General features: G+C 36.5%; 1 protein-coding gene across 3 annotated transcripts in view; it reads left to right on the top strand.

Moving 5' to 3' along the window:
- LOC134662491 (nephrin-like) overlaps positions 1–22,557 on the top strand; it is a 188,326-nt gene extending 165,769 nt beyond the window's left edge. For all 3 annotated transcript variants that reach the window (XM_063518736.1, XM_063518735.1, XM_063518734.1), the window contains 11 exons: positions 3,317–3,471; positions 5,274–5,418; positions 6,796–6,926; positions 8,551–8,710; positions 16,104–16,255; positions 16,824–17,040; positions 17,133–17,348; positions 17,434–17,574; positions 20,899–21,003; positions 21,637–21,797; positions 22,350–22,557. In XM_063518736.1, coding sequence (XP_063374806.1) covers positions 3,317–3,471; positions 5,274–5,418; positions 6,796–6,926; positions 8,551–8,710; positions 16,104–16,255; positions 16,824–17,040; positions 17,133–17,348; positions 17,434–17,574; positions 20,899–21,003; positions 21,637–21,797; positions 22,350–22,469 — 1,703 coding nt within the window. In that variant the 3' untranslated portion in view covers positions 22,470–22,557. The remainder of the gene's footprint in view (positions 1–3,316; positions 3,472–5,273; positions 5,419–6,795; positions 6,927–8,550; positions 8,711–16,103; positions 16,256–16,823; positions 17,041–17,132; positions 17,349–17,433; positions 17,575–20,898; positions 21,004–21,636; positions 21,798–22,349) is intronic.
- Positions 22,558–23,543: the final 986 nt, after the last annotated feature.

Raw genomic sequence — 23,543 nt, 5'->3', positions numbered from 1 at the left:
GGCGGCTTTTTGGCGGGCGATGGATTTTCTAAGAACATTGCAAGGCCAACGCTATCCAAAATTACATAGGAGATAACTAAGGTAATTCTATAAGAGACACAATTATATTTACCAAAAAGTGAGTTTCGGATAGGGCACGGATTCTTAAATTTAGGATGTTCCAAATCAAATTGATCAATAGATTACCTGGATCGCAAGCGAGAACTTTTATATAAAGAAAAAATGGTATGTATTATCTGAAGTTACCATACGGTTTTCAGCTCGGACACAATAAATAAGGGTTCAGAAATTGAATCAAGTACTAAGAGTGAATTAGACAGATAATAATTACATAGGTACAGTGAATGTGTAGAATCGAGAATGTTTAATTCATTTTTAATTTTATGAGATCAAATTATAATCTGAGCCCCTTTGTATAAATTAAGCCACAGTCATCTTTAGGCAGTTAATATGGCATCGTACGCTCATCAATTCTTGATGTTGTAGTCGCTTTGGCCGTGGCGGCGTCGCGTCGGCCCTTCATGTGATTCCACGTCTATAGGATATTACAGAATGAGCTGATTAGAAGATAGGAAATTAGGGATGACGGCAGTTGGAAACAAACTTCGTCCTCATTTGTACGTACTCATTTAATTCCGAAATCATAATAGAGTGGACTTAAAATTTTGATCGATAGTTAATAATTATACCTCCTTAAAAGTAATTTTATTTTTTTATTTTTTAGTATAAACTCTGATATAAACTACTGTTAGCTACATACTCATACCACACCGCTAGGTATTTCCCTGCTTCCATTAGTATAAACGGCATTAAGGTATTTTTAGAACGACGGGGAGCATTCATCAGCATTCAATACGTTCTCTTTAGTCTACGGTACCATTAATACTATTCCCACAGGTGCACAGCGCAAGCACACAGCAGTGTGTCATATCCCTGATATTAGGACATTTGTCTAACTAACCGCGCAAGACATTATAAGCGGTGACAAACCTGACGTGCCACTACGTCATCTAATACGTGCTTGCTGTGAGTTATGAGTGTGGATGTACTTAGGACCAGAGAAAATGGAAGGAATAAACTAAGAACTTCATTAACTATGTAGGTAATGGTGAATCTTTAATATTATATTACTGGTGAAGCCTTTTTGAAGTAAAAAAATAAGAGTTTTACAATGAAATATTCATGGGTATCGATAGCTTTAATTATCGCAATCGAAAGATGTGTAAGAATGAGCCAGATCTGCGGACACCGGTCTGTGGACTCGTAGAGTATTTAATTATTTTCAAGGGGTACTTTACTCAAGGGTTTCAACCGCGAATACCGGAAACTTGTTGTGGCGTAAAAGCCAAAACAGAAGCGGGCTCCAGGTCTTTTGCCACGTGATAAACCGGGCTCAAATGCCACTGACACATAAAATAAAATAAAATGGCTTTAAATTGCGTAAATACCTAATTTCTTTAAAAAATAAAAAAGTGGTCATTTAAATTACCAATAAATTATAAGCTTTAATATATTATCAGAGATTGCTAAACCGAAATTAAATTATTATTTATACTTAAAAAAGAGCTCCACCGAAAGTGACATACTAAATTCGGACTTCGGTCTTATAAGTACAGTTCTTTCAACAAAAAATATTAAAGAAAAAAATGTAATATAATAATAATCACTCCACTAACACTTGGTGGCAAGTATGTACAATCCAAACGACTAAATGCACTACTAAGGCATACTTCCCTTAGTAGTGCATTTAGTCGTTTGGATTGCGGAGATTTTACGCAAAGATACTCAGAGTTTACTAACTCTGAGTATCTTTGCGTAAAATCTCCGCAATTTCACGTACACGAAAAATAGTTTCACCCAGTTCCACGTTCCCGCGGAATGGGGGAAAGTTTCATAAAGCCCGCTTAACCTGCCGACAACCGCTCATTCACTGTTATTGCAAAACTGAGTCCACATAAAACCGAGCGATTAACATAGATCATACTTCCCCGTGTGCGGCAGGGCTTACCTCTGATATGACAGCTCATGGCTGTTACAAAATTCTTTTGTGTTGGTAAGTTCGCGGTCGGAGCGACCATTAGTTTTTATTTGCGCGCATTGTCCTCTCAGCAACACCATTCGTCGCTGGCAGATAGGAAATTATTTTCCATTATAATACATAACACCACCCATTCTGCTCAGAATAAGCTTTTAAGCTAAAATGTTAGAATTTTACTTTGAGCGTATTATTAAAAGCTGGCTTTAGTTCCACAATGTGTCTTTGCGTTCATTTACTATTTTTATTCGGGAAAAAATGCTTTGAGATTAACTTTTTAAAACAAGATTAATGGACGTGTAGATCTCATGAAACTGCAAGACAAGGATAGTCTGAAAGCTTTTATTCAGTAGTTTTTCTTTATTTAGAAAACCACTACACAAGAGGCTTCCGCGTTTCACTCGTTAGTCAAAATAGTAACCTTCTGAACCGACTTAGATGAAATTAGGAATAAAGATAATAGTTTGCGTCCCGGGAAGATCATAGGATAGCTTTTTCAAAAAAGAATCCCGTAAAAGTGTGAAAAGGGAAGTGGAAGTTTGTAAGGTTAATCAATAGCCGCTGAACCGATTTGGATAACATTTACGTCTATGTCATTGATTTAGTTGAAAATGATACCAAACTTGACTTAGAACCTAAACTTAAACAATTATTGACCTCAGACGTCGCAGACGCTGAAAACCCTCCACCCCCTCTACCTTCATTAAAAATCTGGGTGGCTCCAGTTCTTAAATACATATTAGAGACACAAAGATTAATTCAGCCAAAGGAAACCTTCGGTTCAGAGAAAACCATATTTGGCAGACACACGAATGATGAGAATAATGTTAATAAACACCTGGGTCTTATAATTTAATGTATTGCGCAACCGTGTTTTTACTGGGCTAATGTGTAAAAGTACCATACATTACCTATATTACCTACTGTAGGTACCGGAAAAGGCGCTGTAAACCGCGCGTGAGACAAAGTGCCTACTAATTTATTTAGTATTATTCTGACGCCATAGCGTTTATTAGGGAGGTGGGGCATAGGATTAGGGAGAGGACCTCTGATGCTCGCGCGGGTTCGTACCTGGTGCAAGGGTTGGCCATCGCTATCCAACGTGATAACACGGCAAGTGTGATGGGCACCTTTGCGCTGCTCGCGGAGGTCTTCTTGAATAGTTTGTTTGTAGTTTATTGATTAATTTAGATACTTTTAAGTTATTTTTTTATTGTGTACGTTACCACGTACGTTAAGTGGCAGTGGTTCCACTTGATTAATGATTTTCTTTTTTTACAGTAAGACCACTGTTAGTGGAAATCCTAGCCAGAGAACAGCCGCTGTCTGTGGGTCAAGAAGCTGAACTGGCCTGTCGAGCGGTGGGGACAAGACCGCCTGCCATTATCACCTGGTGGCTTGAAGGGAAACAGATGAATGCAGATGGGCCACAGAAGGTACTTTAGTTAGAAAAAACTGGTATAAAACTATACTTGAAGTTCACTGTACTTTTTTTTATCAAATAGCAACGCATATTTTGGGTTGTTATTTAGTTTAATAGACCGTGATATATTACGGCGGTCTTAAACTAAATGTGGCGAAGACAGAGTACATGGCCTGCAATAGTACAGATCCTCTACCCGTCCGCATAGGCGGGGACATGGTCAAGCGCACAGATCAAGTGAAGTACCTAGGATCTGTACTTAGCACTACCGGGGACATCGACAGCGACGTCAAAGCCCGAATATCCGCTGCCTGGGCCAAATGGCGGGAGATGTCTGGGGTTATTTGTGACCCCAAAATGCCGATTATATTGAAGGGACAGGTCTATAAGACCATCATTAGACCTGCCCTTCTGTACGGCAGCGAGACTTGGCCTTTACTAGAGCGGCACAAGCAGGAACTGCGTGTCACGGAAATGAAGATGCTGCGGTGGATGTGCGGAGTTTCACGCAAGGATCGCGTCCGAAACGCCCACATTCGGGGTAATCTTGGCGTCCGTGACATCGCTGACAAACTGCAAGAGTGCCGCCTTCGTTGGTATGGCCACGTCTCGCGCAGACCGGCAAGTTACGTGGGTAACAAATGCCTGGCCATGCCGCCTCCTCCCGGTACGGGAAGAAAAGGCCGGCCCAGGAAGCGATGGCTTGATGTCGTTAAGGAGGACATGCGTGCCAACGGACTCACCACCAGGGACGCCGAAGATCGGGCAAAGTGGACACGAAGGAGTCGGAAGGCGGACCCCGGGTCCTCGCGCCCCGCGCGGGGGCACAGCTGGGATTGACGCCACGATGATGATGAGACCGTGATATATTAAAGAAGCACGTTATAATCGTTATAATGAAAAAAGTTACAAATTTAAACTAATCGGTTTATTTTTCGAAGTATTAGTTTCATTCGAAGCTGGAAATAAATAGTACTATTTTTATAAATGCGAAAGCAACTACATTTTTCTGTCGGTTCGTTATCTATTCACACCGATCCGATTTAGTTGATATTTGGATATTTGGATTTGAGATCATTTGAGACCCAGAGGACATTATCAATCATCGACATCATTCTACGCAGACGAAGTCGTGGGCAGAAGCAATTATAAAATAAATATACCTACTCTTATTACGAGATAATCTTACCTATACATATTGATCATCGAGGCCTAAGGAAAACATTAAGTTATTAAATAAAAACCTGCCTAGAGCATGTCAGGCCATGCTCAGTAGCGTTAGCTTTGAATTATAACTGAGGCTATTAGTTGATATTATGTGCATAAAAAGCAAAAGGGAGTCTCATCGCAGCACTTGTATGTTTTTACTAAGAAAGAAAGACTGTAAAAACTCGAAAACGGTAACCGATTGTGTTCGCTGTAGTTTTCATAGAAATATTTTTTTGAGCTTTACTTTCACGAGTTTTATCATATTTTTTGGACTCGTGGAAACATGGGGCGGGGGTGCATTTTATTTTCCTTTCGCAGCGATCATTTTAGAAAATATTCACTTTATCAAAAAATGGCTGTATTTGCATTTGTTCGTTTTAAAATAGGTACCTATCCAATGACATTCCACACCATAGGGTTGCAGTGATTTATAAAGAAAATCATCCACACTTAAAGCCCTAGTTTTTTATAGTTTTTATTTTACTACTTTGTCGGCTTGATTAATTTATATAACCCTGCCAAATTGCAGCGTTCAAGCACTAACGGTCATTGAGCTAAGCCCCGTTTCTACGGAACCCTAAAAAGGACTTTTTGTTGTTGTTGCAGAACTCTGAGGACGGAAACGAGACAGTTTCGTTCCTGCGCTGGACCCCGCGAATGGAGCACGACGGTCGAGTACTGACCTGCCGAGCTACTCACGCCACCTTGGAACACGTCACAATTGAAACAACAAAGTCGCTTAATTTGCATTGTAAGTCATAACTTTTATAACAATACCTACTAAGCCTGTACAGGTAAGTTTAATAAACTTGTAGTTTGCCCCGAACCTTTTCAACTGTCAAAAGTGACGTCTTTAGTTGAAGAAATGTCACTTTTGAAACTGACAGAACAGTATCATATTAAAAACAGTTCTAATAACTAAAACCTCGAATTGGCCTGGCAGGCATTGCAAAATAAAACGGCGCTTTCAAAATGATAGTTCTTCGGTTAACGAATTGATATCCGAGCAAGCGAAATATTCCATATTTTTTTTTACAAAACCTACATTTTATTTTAGAATCGTACAAAGCAGGATGGTAGTTAATTGATCAATCGAATAGAAATAAATACGTAGTATAGGTCCATAAAATAACTATTGTAAACTGTTAATATTTACCATACTCTTCGACGTGCTTTAGAAAAAACCCTTAAAAAATAGGTACCGTAAACTGGGGTGAATAGGGATGACTGGGGTGAATAGGGATAAAACTAAAAATTTCATTTACCTGACAATTTCTTAAAAAATACCCACACAAATTGAATGATTCGATTGAAAATGATAGTAGTTTTTGTATGATACAATTTGTGCATGTATTTTTTAAGAACAATGTAACGCCAACTTGAAAGTGATCTGTAATATTTTTATTATGTGTTTAGTTGCCATTAGTCGTGTGCTCAGTTTATAGGTAAGTATACTTGGTCAACCAGATCTTGTCAGTAGAAAAAGGCGGCAAATTTGAAAAATGTAGGCGCGAAGGGATATCGTCCTATAGAAAATTTGAATTTCGCGCCTTTTTCTACTGACAAGATTTGGTTGACCATCTATAACTAAGTAATTAGAAGAAACATGAAACCATTATGGCAAACTCATAAATTCTGAATATGTACCTGGTCCGTTGGTTGTGAAAGGGCATTGTCCTCACGCCACTTTAGAACACGTAGGTACTTATACTCGTAGAAACTACGTCCCCAATTTGCATCCTAAATGTTGCGTGATATAAACCATAATATTATACGGCTTATATGTACCATACAATTTGTTTTAATGTTAGACAACTTGGCGACGAAGGAAGTGGTTTGAAATAGTTATGTTTAAAATGTGGTATTCAGTGAATACTATTCACATTGAGCACGAGATCATTTTTTTGTTTACCTAGCAGGTTGTGAGCACGTAAAATCAAAATAACTTACAATGTTTGTATCAATTGTATATTGGTATTTTTACGGTAAGAGAATCGTAGAGAGTCGTAGAATGTAAGTACCTATTGGATTCCATACATTTCGCGACTCCTCTTTTTCCGCACAGACTCTAAAAATGTTTTACTGATTTTGTATACACGCTATTTCTTCAAAATGTTTCTGTCAATAGATATACCCATCGTGTCCCTACAATTGGGCTCCAAACTGAACCCTAACGACATAGAGGAGGGAGACGACGTATACTTTGACTGCAGCGTACGAGCACATCCACAGGCCTACAAGGTTGTGTGGGAGCATAATGTAAGTAATTACTTATAATAATTAAAATTAATTTTGTTTATCTACCCAAATATCATAAACCCTCCATGATGCGTTCAAGAACCACACATTATGACCACCATAAAAATATACTGTTTTGTTAGAACAAATTTCTTATCTGTAACAATGTTATTATTGCTAAATAATAACATCGATTTCGATAATATTATGCATTCAAATTTCGAACATCTTTGAAAAACAAAGAAATTTGATTTGACCTCTATTCTAATATCAGTCGAGATAACGTTTAGTTCGGAATGAATTGTTAATTTTCAAACAAATTTGACAAATGTCGCACGTAAGTAAGATAGAGTCAGACCGAGAAAAGTCTGCAGCGATTTTGATAGCCCACGCAGTGCAAGTGTAATTTTAAACGTCAAACTTCTATAAATTTATGACGTGTAAATAACACTTGCACTGCGTGGGCTATCAAAATCGCTGCAGACTTTTCTTGGTTTAACTCTATCGAACGATATGATAGTTGGGGCCGACTCTAGTTTGTCTCTGAATTAAAAAAAAAACTATGACAGCTGCCAGAAAACTTTTCAATACTGCCATTACAGGTTAAAATTTGTTATGTTGCATAAAATTGTTCAATTTGTTGAATTTAAACTATAAAATGAGCGATCAAGATGATATAGATATTTCGGCGACGCCTCCTGATATCCGTGACAAACCAACTAACGTTATAAATGACTTATTACCAGCTAAGTCAAGGAAACAATACAAAGGAACATACTTCTGTCCGAGCTGGGCAAGTGAATTATAATAATTGCACCATCCAAACTGTAGGTAAATAATTATTATTGTTCTAAATCAATTTCTTCATTTTCGCATTTGTTTTCTGTTTTATTTTACTAATAATTATTGTTAGTGGCCCTGAACAACACCGCGATGCCGGTCATAATATGCGGCTCCTGAATGCATCATGAAGGCTTATGATATGTGGGTAGATAAAGTAGTGTATGTAACTGTACATAATTAGGCATTAAAACACTCGTGTGATCCTTTTAAGAAACTCACTTCGTTCGTTTCTTAAACCCACACTCGTGTTTAATGCCCTTCATTTTGTACAGTTACATAAACTACTATTTACATATCACGAACCGTCTATAAAGACTGCGTTTACTGGGCCATTATATTGTATTTGCATGTGGGTGGCTTTCATTAATTATCCGTTTTTTGATAACGCTAAGATATTCTTACTTCATCATAAAAAAATCTGCCAAGTGCGTGTCGAACCACGCATGGCATAATGGAGGTATCCGTACCTACATCATTTACAAAGTACAAAAATCAAACGTCTTTATAATAAGAAGAGAAGTTTTATTGTTATACCACATGTTTATTATATTTTAAATTCTGAAGTAAGTATCAACTCAAACATACACCTCTGTCCTAAATTTCATTCAAATATACCTTAATGTTGAGAAAAATGTGTGTGATATACGGACAGACAGACGTGACGAATTTAAAAGGGACGTAACAAAACAAACTGATTTTTTTTGCCATTTTGGCTACATAACCCTAAAAAGTAACCAAATTAGAATGAGCCGTTCGATTGTTTATTTTGAGTCAAAAAGTAAAATCACAATTTTCATTTTAGGGTCAAATTATGACGCATAACCAGCGAGCAGGCGTGATAGCTGGTCAGGCCCACCTCGCTCTGCAGGGTGTCTCAAGAGATAACGCCGGAAGATATGTGTGTACCGCATCCAACGTCGAAGGCGACGGACGCTCTGCGCCTGTTACCTTGCAGGTCATATGTAAGTAGCAAATTATCTTAACCTAAGGCCCAAGGTCCTACCTATAGTACTTCTTCCGTTCGATGAAATTTGAACCATATTTAATTAAAACAGAGTTGCATTTCTTTTGTTTCGTAAAATTTTTAAACAAATAAAAATCAATTGTATTCCATGCACTATAGGTTCAAATTTCAATGGGAAATTTTGGGTTTTGCATTTGTATGACTGGGCCTTAAGAGGTTAAAGCTACTGCACAATTTTCATCTTAAAGTAGTTATAATGAAAATGTACAGCACAACAGTTTTGGCTTCAAATATCTACTCTTTATTTACGATACTGAAAGTGTAATCTTAGATAGTTTTTTCATGTAACAAGTTTTGTTACCAAGATACGAATATATTCTACGTATTCTACTGCGAATGTATTCTCTATCGTGCGTAATCTGTCGCGCAAAATTTGATAACTTGGCTGCATTCTAGTTCAGACTAATTATGGTACGTAATAGTGATGGGTAGGACATCAATTTAAAATGAGTTTGTATGAGTACCTCATTTTCTAAAATGAGGTGTAACAATGTCTTACTTCAAATGAGGTGAGGTACTAGCATATTTTCAGCGTCAACTATTCCATTAATTCCAACAGCGACAATTTTTTTAAGATGTACAGGGTGGCCAAATAAGAGGTATACACTTTATTTTTGAAATTTTATTCTATAAAACATAAAAAATATTAAGTATTCCTTGTTAAATATAATATGTAGGGTCAGCAATTACACATGGAAAATAATGTCAGACAAATGTCCAACTCTAGCAGCATGGCAGATGCGAACCCTTTTCATCGCGTTTTTCATCACTTTTTCACACATTTCTGGCGTTATCTCAGCGACAGTGTTTCGAATATTTTGTTTTAATTGCTGAAGGTTCGTTGGTCTATTAGCATAGACACGTCCCTTTAGATAGCCCCACAGAAAAAAGTCAGGAGCTGTTAAATCAGGCGATCTTGGGGGCCAGTCAATGTCACCGTTTCTCGAAATTAATCGACCGGGAAACGTTATTTTTAATGTTTCTATTGTTTTTAATGATTAAAACACGTTGTTCCGTCGTAAAACGCTCCATAATAAATTTGCCGTATCTACACAAACTAATTTTCATGCAATAACTGTCATATTTACCGCCAAAATAAAATGGCGGCAAAAAAAAGTTGTATACCTCTAATTTGGCCACCCTGTATGAAAGCTTGCAGCGCTTACGCTTGTTGTCTTTCGTGTTTAATTGTTAACGTATTTTCTGTGGTGACGCGAAGCGATATGCGTGTCGGTCTCACTCCCTCTTTGGGTATTTCTAATTCATTGTTTCATTTTGAAAGGATTTTTGAGGGGTTCATGTCACAGAGAGGCGGTGAGTGGACCTTTTGTCGTTGCAATAAGGTTTGTAGTTCGGCAGTTGACAGTGTGGATCATTACTCGTTTCTTCATTTGAGACATTTGAGTTTTGAGTGTCGGCGAGCAGGCGAGCACCTAGCGCCTCGCGTGATCCAGGGACTCTGTTACGAGTTGTGAGGAGTGTATGAGTTTTGAGGGTCGCGAGACTCGCGAGTGAATTTGAACGGATAAGAGTTTTTTGAAATTTGAAGTGTGGCAAGAGATGTTTGTGATGCGCGCGAGTAAATGAGTAAAATGAATAGAGGAGTGAAGTAAGACATTTTTGCGGTACGAAGTACTGCGACAAATTAACAAAATGAGTGGTAAAAATGAGGTGCCTCACGAGTGAGCGACTCAACACTAGTACGTAAAGATGCAAACGGTACAATCCTTCATATTGTGCATCAGAAACTATATTACACTTAGGGTGACTGCTATAGTAATTGGCCACTCGTACAAATCAGAAAGAAACAAGGCAATAGAAGTCTTATTGTTAAGAGTGGCCAATTAATATGGAGTTTCCAATAACAAATCACATACTGTCTCAATATGGTCCTATCTCGCAGAAAACATAAAGCTTGACATGTAATCATCTTTTACAATTTTATTAGTCTCAAATAGATGTGGAAACAAAGTCAAATCCTCGCCATCTCTTTTATTATATTTTTGTTCCAAATTGCAGTTTTGTATATTTTTGAAACAAAGCGCAACGGTAAAAGCTAAAATGAAATCACTAAAACAACTATATTGAGCTTATAAAAAAAGCAAAAACATTGGCAAATAAAGAACACATCCATAGGCAAGCCGGGGCTAATTTGGCTTACATATTTAAAATAATTAATTTAAATATTAATTAATAATTAATAATTTTAATTTTAATTTTAATTTGGCTTAAAAATGAACATTAATCGTTAAAAAAAACAAGTGCAGTGATATACACGCATCAGCTTTCAGCTGCTAGTGTATTAAACAATATAATAATAATAATAATATTTCCTTTACAACTCTGCTCGAACGCCCAAAAACAGGCAAGCCGGTGGGAATCGGCTTTTATGGACGCGTCGCCACTGATAGGTAGTTATTCTTATTTATGGGTAGATAAGTTCAAGGGCAAGAATAACACAATTGTTTCAATTAAAACTAGAAAGCCATACTTAGGTCCCGCAGTAACCCGTGCAAACCCTTCCTTAGCAACCGAGTAGGTAGTAAAGATTTGTAATAAACTGCCAGAAGTTGTGGTCGACTCAAGTCACAATATCAACCAATAAAAAAATTACATAACAAGCGCATAAAATGATCTTCTACTCCTCAACAATGATATTACTTTCAAGATCGCTGGATAGAGAACTAACTATTAGGTCCTTACATATGAAATTGGCGTTTGGCGAACTGGCAACTTTGGTTCAAAATATGTGGCGTTCGGCTAGGAATTCCAAATTCAAATTTATTTCAAATTTAAGACCATGTATTTCTGTGTTCGAATTACGAAATTTATTTGTTATCGCGTCATTTGTTTTTCTTTCACATCGTTCTGTTCACAATATGGAGAACTTAAAATATCGCTATATTTACGAATATGAGTTTCACCTCGGCACTAGTTCTGCAGAAACGGCTCGTAGGATTAACAATGCGTATGGGGAAGCTACTGCAAAAGAAAATACGGTACGTTATTGGTTCCAACGTTTCCGTTCTGGAAATTTTGACCTACAGAACAAGCCCCGTGGACGGCCGGAGACAGAAGTTGATAACGAAGAATTAAAAGCAATTGTGGAAGCAGATCCATCGCAAACCACGTCAGAGTTAGCGGCAGGCTTCGGTGTGAGTGATAAAACCATTTTGATTCACTTGAAACAAATTGGAAAAGTGAAAAAACTTGAAAAATGGGTACCGCATGAATTGAGCGACGCAAACAAAGAAACACGCGTCGAGTGTTGCGTTTCACTTCTCAACCGGCACAATAATGAAGGCATTTTGAATCGTATCGTTACTTGTGATGAAAAATGGATCCTGTACGATAACCGGAAACGTTCTTCACAATGGCTGAACCCAGGTGAACCAGCCAAATTCTGCCCGAAACGAAAGTTGACTCAGAAAAAGGTACTGGTAAGTGTCTGGTGGACTAGTGCCGGTGTCATCCATTACAGTTTCTTAAGATCTGGGCAAACAATCACGGCTGATGTGTATTGTCAACAATTGCAAACGATGATGGAAAAGCTAGCCATTAAACAACCCAGACTGGTCAATCGATCTAGCCCACTGCTGCTTCAGGACAATGCTCGACCACATACGGCACGTTTGACGGCCGCAAAACTAAGGGAGCTGCGACTGGAATGTCTTCGACACCCACCATACTCCCCGGACCTTGCTCCAACTGATTACCATTTTTTTCGGAATTTGGACAACTTCATGCAAGGAAAAAAATTCAATTCTCACGAGGCTGTCCAAACGGCCTTCAAAGATTTTATTGATTCTCGCTCACACACTTTTTTTAGTAAAGGAATCAATGAACTACCTTCGAGATGGCAAAAGTGCATAGATAGCCATGGTACATACTTTGACTAAATAAAAAAATAGTTTCATAAAAAAAAATCGTTTTCATTTCTGCCATATGAAACGCCAATTTCATATGTAAGGACCTAATATTAAAAAAAAAACACATTTCTTCTACTTCACTGCAGCATATAAGCGAAAACCTAACCTAATGACACTTATGTTTGATGATTCGATATGTGCGAGTAAAGCTAGTTTAATGAACAGCCTTTCAACTGAAACAGAATTAAACTCACATAGCTCCTAAAAAAAGTTTGCAGAAAAGTTAGCCACAGAACTAAACTGGGCTAACTTCGCCCCATTGAGAGTTCTGGCTCCAGATGCCGAATCCTGTGATCGATTTCACAAGTTTTGTGCACGAACTAGCTCCGAGAGTGCATGAAAACGTCTGGTTTATGCTTCATTCGAATAATGCACTTGATATATACGGAATCAAAAGTACATAATACTTAATAATAGTAAATACTTGATGCTTTCACATCAAAAAGTTACAATCTTAATAAAACACCTGATATTTTCGCAAGTAGATACATATTTGTATAAGTACAATTTCATTTAGGAATGTTTGTTTTTGTATTATTTAGAACGGCTGTAAAGGGGCCCACGGATTAACAGTCCGCCGGACGGTATCGGCCTGTCAGTTGTTCGGAACTGTCAAATTTTTGTTCTAACTGACAGGCCGATACCGTCCGGCAGACTGTTAATCAGTGGGCCCCTTAAGAAAAAAACAGTACCAAGTGAACAAAATTTGCAGACCTTTATTTAAGTTCAGTTATTAATTGAACTTTAATTTTGAGTGCGAAGATTATAAGTTTGGATCGTAAAATTTTTGCATGAATTTTTAATTAATATCAGATAAAGCTCACATTTCGAAAGGAATTATATTTATAGCAATATTTATCAGCAAAAAAACTCATTCCAACCCGATTATCAATACCAGCGGCAATGAATAAAGCGAAAATTTTAAGCCATATTTATTAAAGGCAGCTCCCAACAGTAAAATATTACGATAAATATTTAAGGCGAAGTCCACTGAAACTGTGAGAAACAGTATTTAACGACCCAAGGGAAATTATATTTTATCACCTCCGTTCTACAACGTTTACAATCCCTTCAGTAGGTAATTTCAGAGCACTCGAACAAATAATTTAATAAGCACCATCAATTTATATACTTATTTAAACAAGATGTAGAAAGTATTTTTTTGTGCAAAAATTAAACACTTTTACGGAACCAATAAACTATGAATGCTGTGAATAATCTTAATTAATATTTTATGGAATATAAATATTGATTTAAGTACCTACGTATTTAATAAGAATATCAAAATTAAAGTATTTTAAATCAGAACCTTCAGGTACCGAATTGAGTTCGAAAGTAAACACTGGAACAAAAATGAAAATTTACATTGAATACAGGAATACCTAAGTTACGGATAATTATTTCATTTTTTTAAATACACTTAATTATTATTAACTACACTGGGTACCAGATTATTGTATTGTCATAGAATATTTAATCAGCTTTCATTTGATATCACATATGTGTATACGCAATCTCTGTGTGGGTAAAATTTGTATTGTTTTTAATAAGGCGATAGGCAATTTGATGTTGTCATTACCCAGAAAGTTTTGTATAGAGGCCTAGTACCATGCCTAACATAATGTTAAAAGCCGGTTCTGGACACCGGGTCTAAAACACTATTATCATTGAAAAAATCAAGTAACTTTGGCATCTGTGCCTTAAGAGTTATAACGTCTATGTAGATTATTACTACTTTAAGAACAAATTAAATTACTTTCTATGAAAATATTTTAAATTGTGTTATTTCAAGTAGACACACTAATATTATTTAAACTATAAACAAGAAATAAATTACATTTATTTCGGTTTACAGATTATTAAATACATAAATTAGACTGATTCTGATGCAAATTTAGTCTGCTTAAAACTTTTCTTACTTTTGCCGTAACATAAGTCTCTAGCAGGGAAATTGTCGAAATCTAATATTAATACCTAACCGAAACTTTAATGGTTTTTAAGTATTTGACAATGACCCGGCGGCGGCGGGCTTTCAAGATCAGTGACTTGAATTTAACAAGAGATTTTACATTTTGTCAGTACAAATAATTATCATACTTAAGTAATATAACAAACCCAGCCAACTCTTATAGGTATTTAATGCAAAGCACCACCCCTTATATGGATCGCTTTCAATAAGCTATTAATATAGACTATTGTTTTTTTTTTACGTAACGCTCATTAAATAGGTATGGCATCTCATGACGATTACTAACTAGAATAAAAAGTAGAGCAGACACTACTTGTATCAAAATCTCCACTAAATCCCTCACATGCTGTCATACAGACAGTTCACGGCTTCACACGCCATTGCAAGCAAATTGAATTCACATGCATTCTAAACGCATGACTTGCAAATACATAATATCTATACATACCTACAGTGAAGACACATCGATTGTCAATAGGACTGAATTGCTTTGTAGTAAAATTGACATCACTAAATATTCATCCTGAATAGGTTGTACTCTTACTGAATAGTCACTGGGCCCGATTCAGATTTTGAAATAGACATCTGTTAGACATTGCCAAGATACGATAACGATATGTTTAAGATCTAACCTGTCAAATTTGACATTGGCGCGATTCTGGAGATAGGTACTCTTGAACGATTTCCACAAGACATGACTTAGAGATCCAATTCACATCTAATCTAATCTAACGTAAAAGTGACATTGGTTGCTCGAATTGCGCTGCAAAAGAGAACTAGTTGAAGTCTAAACTATAACGTATCTAGAATGGATCTAGTACGTGTCGTCTCTTGTGATTATCTTGAAGTTCGAATACGGCAGTCTGTTGTATCTTGTACCAATTTGTAATTTGATTTTGCATTTGTATTCATAAGATATTACAAGTTAAGTATATTTGATGTCGTGACACTTGCATACTTTGGGGGACATTCGTATAGTGATCGGACTGATAAAACTCTGCATACAATGATGACATGCAAAGTTTTGTACACTTAATGTGCTGCTTTCAGTAGATTTGAAACAGAAGCCCGTTGGTTCTCATGATTAATTTTACTATACTAGTAATATCATTTTACTGAACTATTTAAGCACCTAAGATATTATGATTTTTGTTTTTAGTGGCGTGCTATAGTGCAATGTGCAATGTGCATTGCTATTTGTGTCTTCTGACTGAATCAGAATGCAACGATACCACTGCTACATTGTCAAGGTTGCCTATCTAAAAACTTCGAAAAACTTAATTCCGACTATTGAAACGCCGAAAATATATTTTATTGTTGTCATTATTTGCAAGGGCCTAGATGATAAGTTATAAAATAGAATTTCTATTTTGTGAAACTTCTCATAAAAAGTCAAATTAAAAAAAAAACATCAAACATTTTATTTGTTGTAGATAAGCCCGTGTGTAAGAAAAAAGCACCGGCAATCGTAGGTGCAGCGCTGCATGAAGCGGCCAGGGTGACTTGCGAAGTGGACGCTTACCCGGCACCGAAGAACTTCCAGTGGACGCTCAACAACTCCATGGGGACTGTGGAGCTGGACTCGGTATGTTAATGTTATGACTAAGGTATTAGCCTCCAGCACTGAGAATTATCCTAAAGTAACCCCATGTAGTTTTATTGCTTTTTACCCTGACGCCGCCGTACAAACTCTACTTATACAATTTAAACCTTAATTATTTATTCACTCTAAACAACATTTTAGCTTGTTAGCTGATGATAATCGAGGCGGCTGTAATTATAATTGCAATTTTCGCAACTTACAAATAATCGAATTTAAACTGTTGTGAGACATACTAACATTGAATAATTTTACGGTTTAGACTCACTTGTTTTAAGTCACTCGCGCGACATGTTTCTGAGAGCATAGGTCTCCTTTCAACCATTAACAGTGCGAGCAGCGTTCACGACGGCTGTGTGTCGCGCGAGTGACTTAAAACAAGTGAGTCTAAACCGTAAAATTATTCAATCTTACAAATAATGTAAGTGTACGATATAAATACTTTTAGAAAAAATATCATAATTTACACGTTGCTAACTCCTTGTTTATACTTCTACCGCTTATTTAACCTTTAAGCAGAACTTTTAAGAACTCAGAATATTTCCTACTTTAGGCAAAATTCACGACAAAGAACGGCCAGTCGATCCTTACATACACTCCTACTGCGGAAGGGGACTACGGATCTTTATCATGCAGAGCTACAAACTTAGCTGGTCAGCAGATAGAACCCTGTCGTTACACGTTGCTGCCAGCAGTGCGGCCCGACCCACCTTTCAATTGTTCTTCCTTGAATCTAACCGAAGATTCAGTTGAGCTGCGATGCATGGCAGGTAAGTATTAATGAAGATAATTTTTATCACACTTGCCAAGATGAGTAATTTTAAAAATAATGGTAAAAAAAAATCAAATTATTTTTATTCAGGTTACGATGGTGGTCTGCATACACTATACTTCGTCGAGGCATGGGAGCACGGCACGCTGTTGACGAACGCTTCTGCTATATCTCCGGTTTGGAAACTGCGCAATCTGGGCTCCGGGAAAGCCGTGAAACTGGTTTTCTACTCAAGTAACGCTAGAGGGCGATCGGAGATCACGACGCTAAGGGTGCTAACATTATCTCGGCTGGCATTACATACTGGTAAGTTTTACTTAAAAAAAATAGCTCAAACAAATTTTCATTGTTACCTATCGTTTAAACGTATGACTATTTTTGTCTAAAACAGAAGCAAAAACCATAAATGGCAGCAGTATGGAAGCGGGTTGGGCTTTAGGAATTGTAGCGGGGACAGTGGGGACTCTGGTTGTAGTCGCCGTCATAGCCCTGCTTGCGAGGAGGAGGCATCATCGACCCATGCAGTATGAAGGTATGGATTAATATTCCGTTTTTACACTAAGTAACAAAGACATAAAGGAAAAAAAATTAACATTCAATTGTTAGCTTTTGTGTTGCTGCTAAAAAATGAATGTACCTAGGAATATTTAATTCCACTAAATTGTTTCACGTTGTATCGAGATTATGTACTCGTATGTGTTTTTATAACGTATTCTTATTATTAATTGATTTATATTAATAGTTCACGGCAGTCTGATCACGTTATATTCCGTTGCATCTATCACCCTTAAATATTACATTTGCTTTTCGATTGGCGTTTGTCGATATACGATAGTCAGAAATCAGAAATCAGAAATCGTTTATTTGCGAACTATGGTACATAGTTGGTACAATAAAAACAGATTCACATGGCACCCTATTACGGGTATAGCAAGTATTCTTATAGCTAGCTAGGACTATTTTGTATAGTAGTATAATATTACAATTTTTTTTTAATAATTAACATTTACATCTAATCTTATCATTAATTAATACATATCACTCTCTGTTTCCATCGCTTCGAAAAATTCTTTTAAACTATAAAATACATTTTCTGTAAGAAACCGTTTTAACTGGAATTTCAATTTGTTACCCATCTTGACTACGACCAATGTATTGACAAAAATTGATAAATGCTGAATCATAAACTTTCGCACTGCGTTCTACTGTAAATATATGACTATCAAACCAAGCAATTCGAAATTACCTCCGTTTGGAGCATGAGCGGAGCGGGAATAGGTGCAGATGCAGATTCGTCGCGTGGCTGGCATTTTTGAACGCCTGCTCTGCGTTCACTGCATTACAAAATGTGATTTATGTCCCACTGCATTTCTACTGAAATTGCAGATGTTTCGTCACTTGCTTACGACAGTTTTATTTAGTTTTCTGCTATCCTGCCGGGGAACGTATGAGAGACGTTAAAGTGAGTGTAGAAAATGGTATAATTTTCTTGCCAGAGGAATATTAAACGAAATATTGCCATTATTTTTAGCTGAAACTGATGTACGTACCTAATCATCAGAGTTCACATACATTAATAGCGTGTAACATTGACTTGCCAATAAGAAAAATAAATACCTAACAGATTAATAAGAATAAATAATAAATAACAGACCAATAGGCAAATGTCTCGAGATTGGTAATTTTGAGTGCCGTTTTTTATTTCAGACTATAAATATGGATAGCGTTGGTAGATTATTAGTGTCCTGTAAAATAACTACCTATTTAATAGATCTTCACCACTAGATCCATCACAGACGACGTGTGATGTACGAGTAGCGAGTACGTAGTATGAAAACGGAGTGATGAAATGAATTTACATTTTGCTAATACATAGCACGTTTTGCTCATTTGTAATAAGTCAAGCCAACTTTGCCTTCAGATGAAAAGAGACCACGGCTACTCTATACAAACTTAGTCTCCATTTTCCTCTCTGGATATTGACATTATCCATCCAATATTTTTTAATTCTACTAAATCTTACATTTAATAATTAAAAATTCGAGAAAAATCTAACAAAGGGATAGCTGCGGTTAATATACTAATAGTGTTAAAATATTTTAAATAATGTTATTATCCAGAGAGGAAAATGGGGACTACTTTTGTACGGAAAGGTGGTTTTAGTCGCGCCCCGGTCGTACACATTCGTCTCAATTATTAAGAAAAATCTTTTACAGTACATATGGGGCTACTTTTGCGCACTAGTGCATAAAATAGCACTTTTCGTGCGTATGTCGAAACTTTAAAGTGCCATATGTACTATAAAACGTTGTTCGATACACGTGCGAATAGGTAATTCGCAACTCGTGTCGATTTAAAACACTCCCTTCGATCGTGTTTTAATTTATCGCCACTCGTTTCGAATTTCCTCTTTTTCGCACTTGTATCGAAAATAACTATTTCGAAAACATCAACACAAATGTAGCTTAAGAAGATTTTTAGTGATAAAAGGAATCTCAGGTAACAAAAAGTCTACACATTATTTTATTCTTTGTTTTTACATCTACTTAGTAAAATAATGGGCTTGACTCTTAGAAAGAACACATTGGTAACTGACTAAGACAAATGTACGAATATACTTGTTCTTTTTCAGCAACAAAGATTGTATTATTGTCTTAGAAAAAGTTTATTCTGTTTCCTTCTCCCTTATGTATGTCTCAAATATTCAATGTAATCCTCTTAACTAGAGATGCACCGAATAGTGGTTTTGGTCGAATACCGAATATTCGGCCACTCTTTCGGCCGATTACCGAATATTCGGCATGAGATGCGAATATTGTGAGTCACAATTATTATGAAAACTGTTCGCCAACAAAGCACGTTTGCTAAGATATATTTTTTGTAAAACAGAACTAATGAATGTAGTTAGAGTCAATCAAATTAGACCCATGATAAAAATAAAATATTTCATAATCAACAAATGCTTAAAAAAGGGTCTTCCTATTTAACAACTTTCCAATAATACAGTTTAAATATTAAATGTACCTCATTTTTGGTAATTTTTTTTGTGTCATTTTTCATTTTAGGAAGGGGCAACCGATATTCGGTATTCGGCCGAATAGTAGGCAACATTCGGCCGAATACCGAATATTCGGCAAAGTGGCCGAATAGGCCGAATACCGAATAGTTGCCAAATATTCGTGGCATCTCTACCTTAACGTAAAATCAAAACCAAGTAGGTACCATACCATCGCCCACACTATTAATTGACAGTTCGTAAACCTTATTACAAAAAGCATAAGGTCCACCGATTGACAGTTAAGAGTGTTGCTGTTTGTACCTACAGAAAATGATATATGGAAAAAACAATTAAGTAAATTCAGATGTATCAAACCATACAAGAAAGGTATTTATTGTTATTATAACAGTTAAACATAGAAATCACTGTCTCGGTGTGGAAATAGAGACAAATATGCTGCAAAAGTAATAACAAACAATAAAAACTGGTCTACTTAGGGCGGTTAGAAGAAATTAAGAAAACATTTACTAAGTAGTGTGATAAAATGATACCGCGTAAAGGTACTGAACCCTTAGTGTAAGGCCTGAGTGGACGCTCGAGTTGGGCGTGCAGCGGGGCGGGGCGTGCGGCGTGCATGTTAAACAAATGCAAACGTATAGGAGCGGCCTTAGTGCACGCTGCTCAAATTACTCCTGACGCCGACGCCACGCTGCACGCCCCGCCGAACGCTCCGCTTCGAGCTTCCACTCAGGCCTTACACTTAGGGCTTGAGTTCAATACGATTATCTTTTTAGTACAATCAAAACCGACCATTTAAGTCCAAGAAAAAGCAAAAATAATAAATAGTTTTTTTTTCAGCTCCAATTCAAACGGTGAAGGCTTACATTGGATCAATTCAGAGCAACAACCATTCGCCTATTCAGCCCGACGACAAAAATCCGGACGTCATACCCCTGGGGAAAGGTACGTGATTATTGGAATCGTTTTTTTAGCCTAGATTTTTAATATTTTGATAGAAATAATATTTTAAATTCGCAAATTACTCTCTGTATGTATCCTCTTCACGCTTAAACCACTAAACCGATTTAGATGAGTATGGAAGTTTGAGGCCCGAGGAAGAACATAGGGTAGATTTTACCATTCATCATCCCACGCAGAAGATGTGGCGGGGAGTAGCTATAGTATGTATCTTTAGATATTTCAATAAAAGTAAACAAAATCTACCCTCATATGGCTCCTTAAGCCAGTTGAGTGTTGATGAAAACATTACACGATCAAATAATGTAGCTTAAAGTCAGATCGTTCAGTGACTGATCCAGGTGGTTTTGTATTTAACAAATGTTTTAACTACCCCAAAATGTACTAATTATTTGTTTACTTATATTTAAATACCTAAAGACAGAGTACTTAATATTTTTATTAGATTATCGTTTCTATTACTATTGATAGCTATTACCTATTAGATAAACGACTCACCTACATACAATAATAAGACCACTACTGTATTTACACTGTCTACTATAAAATGTGATCATACGTCTGATAAGTTGTTTTATATAATTTATAAGTGATTGCAATTGTTATCTTATGGTACAGATTTCAATTGCGCCCGTGACTTGGAACGGCCGCCCGAGCCTCCGCCATATGGAGCTGTCATGTCACCACCCGTGGGCTCCTCTCGAAGCGCGCACAGCATCCACCAGGATGTGCGATCTAACACTCCACACACGCCAAACACTCCCGCCTCAGATGTTCAGGTAAGAAATAAAACATAACCTTATAACTTAGTGTAGTCGAACGAGCGAGCGAAGCAAAGCAAAGCGAAGCGAAGTACAACATTCAACTGCAACTTCAGCTGACTAGGTACACGCCCCGGCATTTCGAAAGTTTTTCCGCCATGCATTTAGTAAATTTGTTTTAATTTAAATTAAATTGGGTAAACATCAGTAAACATGTTGTTATATTCTTTAAGTTCTAATACGAGCAGTCATCTATAATTTGACAAAAAGTGCATGAAATTGGTGGTGAATGAGGAATTTAAAGAATTATTATTAACCTTTTAACCGCCATAAAATACGTCATCGAGCGTGCTCGTTTCGCCGGGGGGTGCGAAGTTACACGAAGTTTTGTCTTATTTATCAGACAGCGGCGTAATGGGCCCGATTTTGTTTGTCTTATATATCAGTCTATGGCGGTTAAAAGGTTAAAAAAGCATAATATCAAAAACAACCCCATGTTAATAAAATATAGTATTCGCTAGTTTACACTAGAAGGTTCAAATAAACATACTAGCTGTTTTTTTGTCGCAGAGTATTGGGACCTTAGCAGACGATCGCCGCAGCGTAACAAGCGGCACTCTGTCAAGACGGAGAGAGGTCGTCACCACGAGGACTCCTCTTCTGGCAAACACGCGGGAGAGCTGCGTCTAGTCGGCATAACTTGACAAAGTCGACAGCGAACGCTCAGAAAATTCGAATGGATAAACAAAAGAACACGAATTTATACAAGCGTTATTAATGTTATCATATTTATTTTAGAGAAATAGGCATATACTCTTTTCTGTGTTGAACCGATTCTAAAGCAGTTTTCGTTTATAGTTCGTTTTTTTAGCATTAGAAAGAACTTGAAAGAGGGTAAGCGATTTTGACATGTCTTTTAATTGAAAAACAAATCAATAACTATTACTTATGAAAGCAGAAGACTATAAAAGATCGTATTAGATTCATAATTGTTACATATTTACCGTAGGTAACTTATTTTTAAAATGTGGTTTTCAATTAAAAGACACATCAAGATTGTTTACCTTATTTCTAATGCTAAAAAAAACGAACTATAGGCAAAGCGTAAAGAAGAACTTTCGAAGACTCGCCTCGAGGCCGATTCTAAGATGTCAACTAGTTTAGTTATTGCTGTGATACGACCTTGATGTTGGTCTGCAATGCATTTAGCTCGCTCCAATAAGCGTGAATAATTTAATAAATATCAAAACCGTAGTAGACATAAAATGAAAACTGATGCTGTTGCCTTTAGCATAAAATTGAATTGCCTGTAAAGGGTTTCACGGTACATTTTTCTCTTGCCGCCATAATACCATAAAAAAGAAAAATTAAATAACGATTTAAGTAACATATTATGAACCTCAAACACAGTGTGATAAAATAATGCATAACAACAATTCATAAATAAAAATTGGTCAAAGGTCAAACACAGTAACCAAAGTTAGGTACAAACAAATACACAAATAGATTTTTAAAAAAGAAACCATTTTTTTAATAACAATATCAATTTTTGACATGAATAATATATTGTAATAATACACTTTCATATCAATTGCATATTCAAAATTTTAATATCTTGGCTCTGTAATGTAAAAATATATAAAGGTTAAATAAGTTGGTATGTCTGATTTTGTGTCTTTACATGTTGCGTTTTTATTGATATTATTTTTTTTTGCTATCCTTGAAACGTAGGTACTATTTTATGCAACAAAATGTTACGTAAAC

This window comes from Cydia amplana, chromosome 3 (assembly GCF_948474715.1).
Source record: "Cydia amplana chromosome 3, ilCydAmpl1.1, whole genome shotgun sequence".
NCBI classification, from domain to species: domain Eukaryota; kingdom Metazoa; phylum Arthropoda; class Insecta; order Lepidoptera; family Tortricidae; genus Cydia; species Cydia amplana.
Note: the sequence above shows the minus strand (reverse complement) of the source record. Positions and strands in the feature narration are given on the sequence as shown.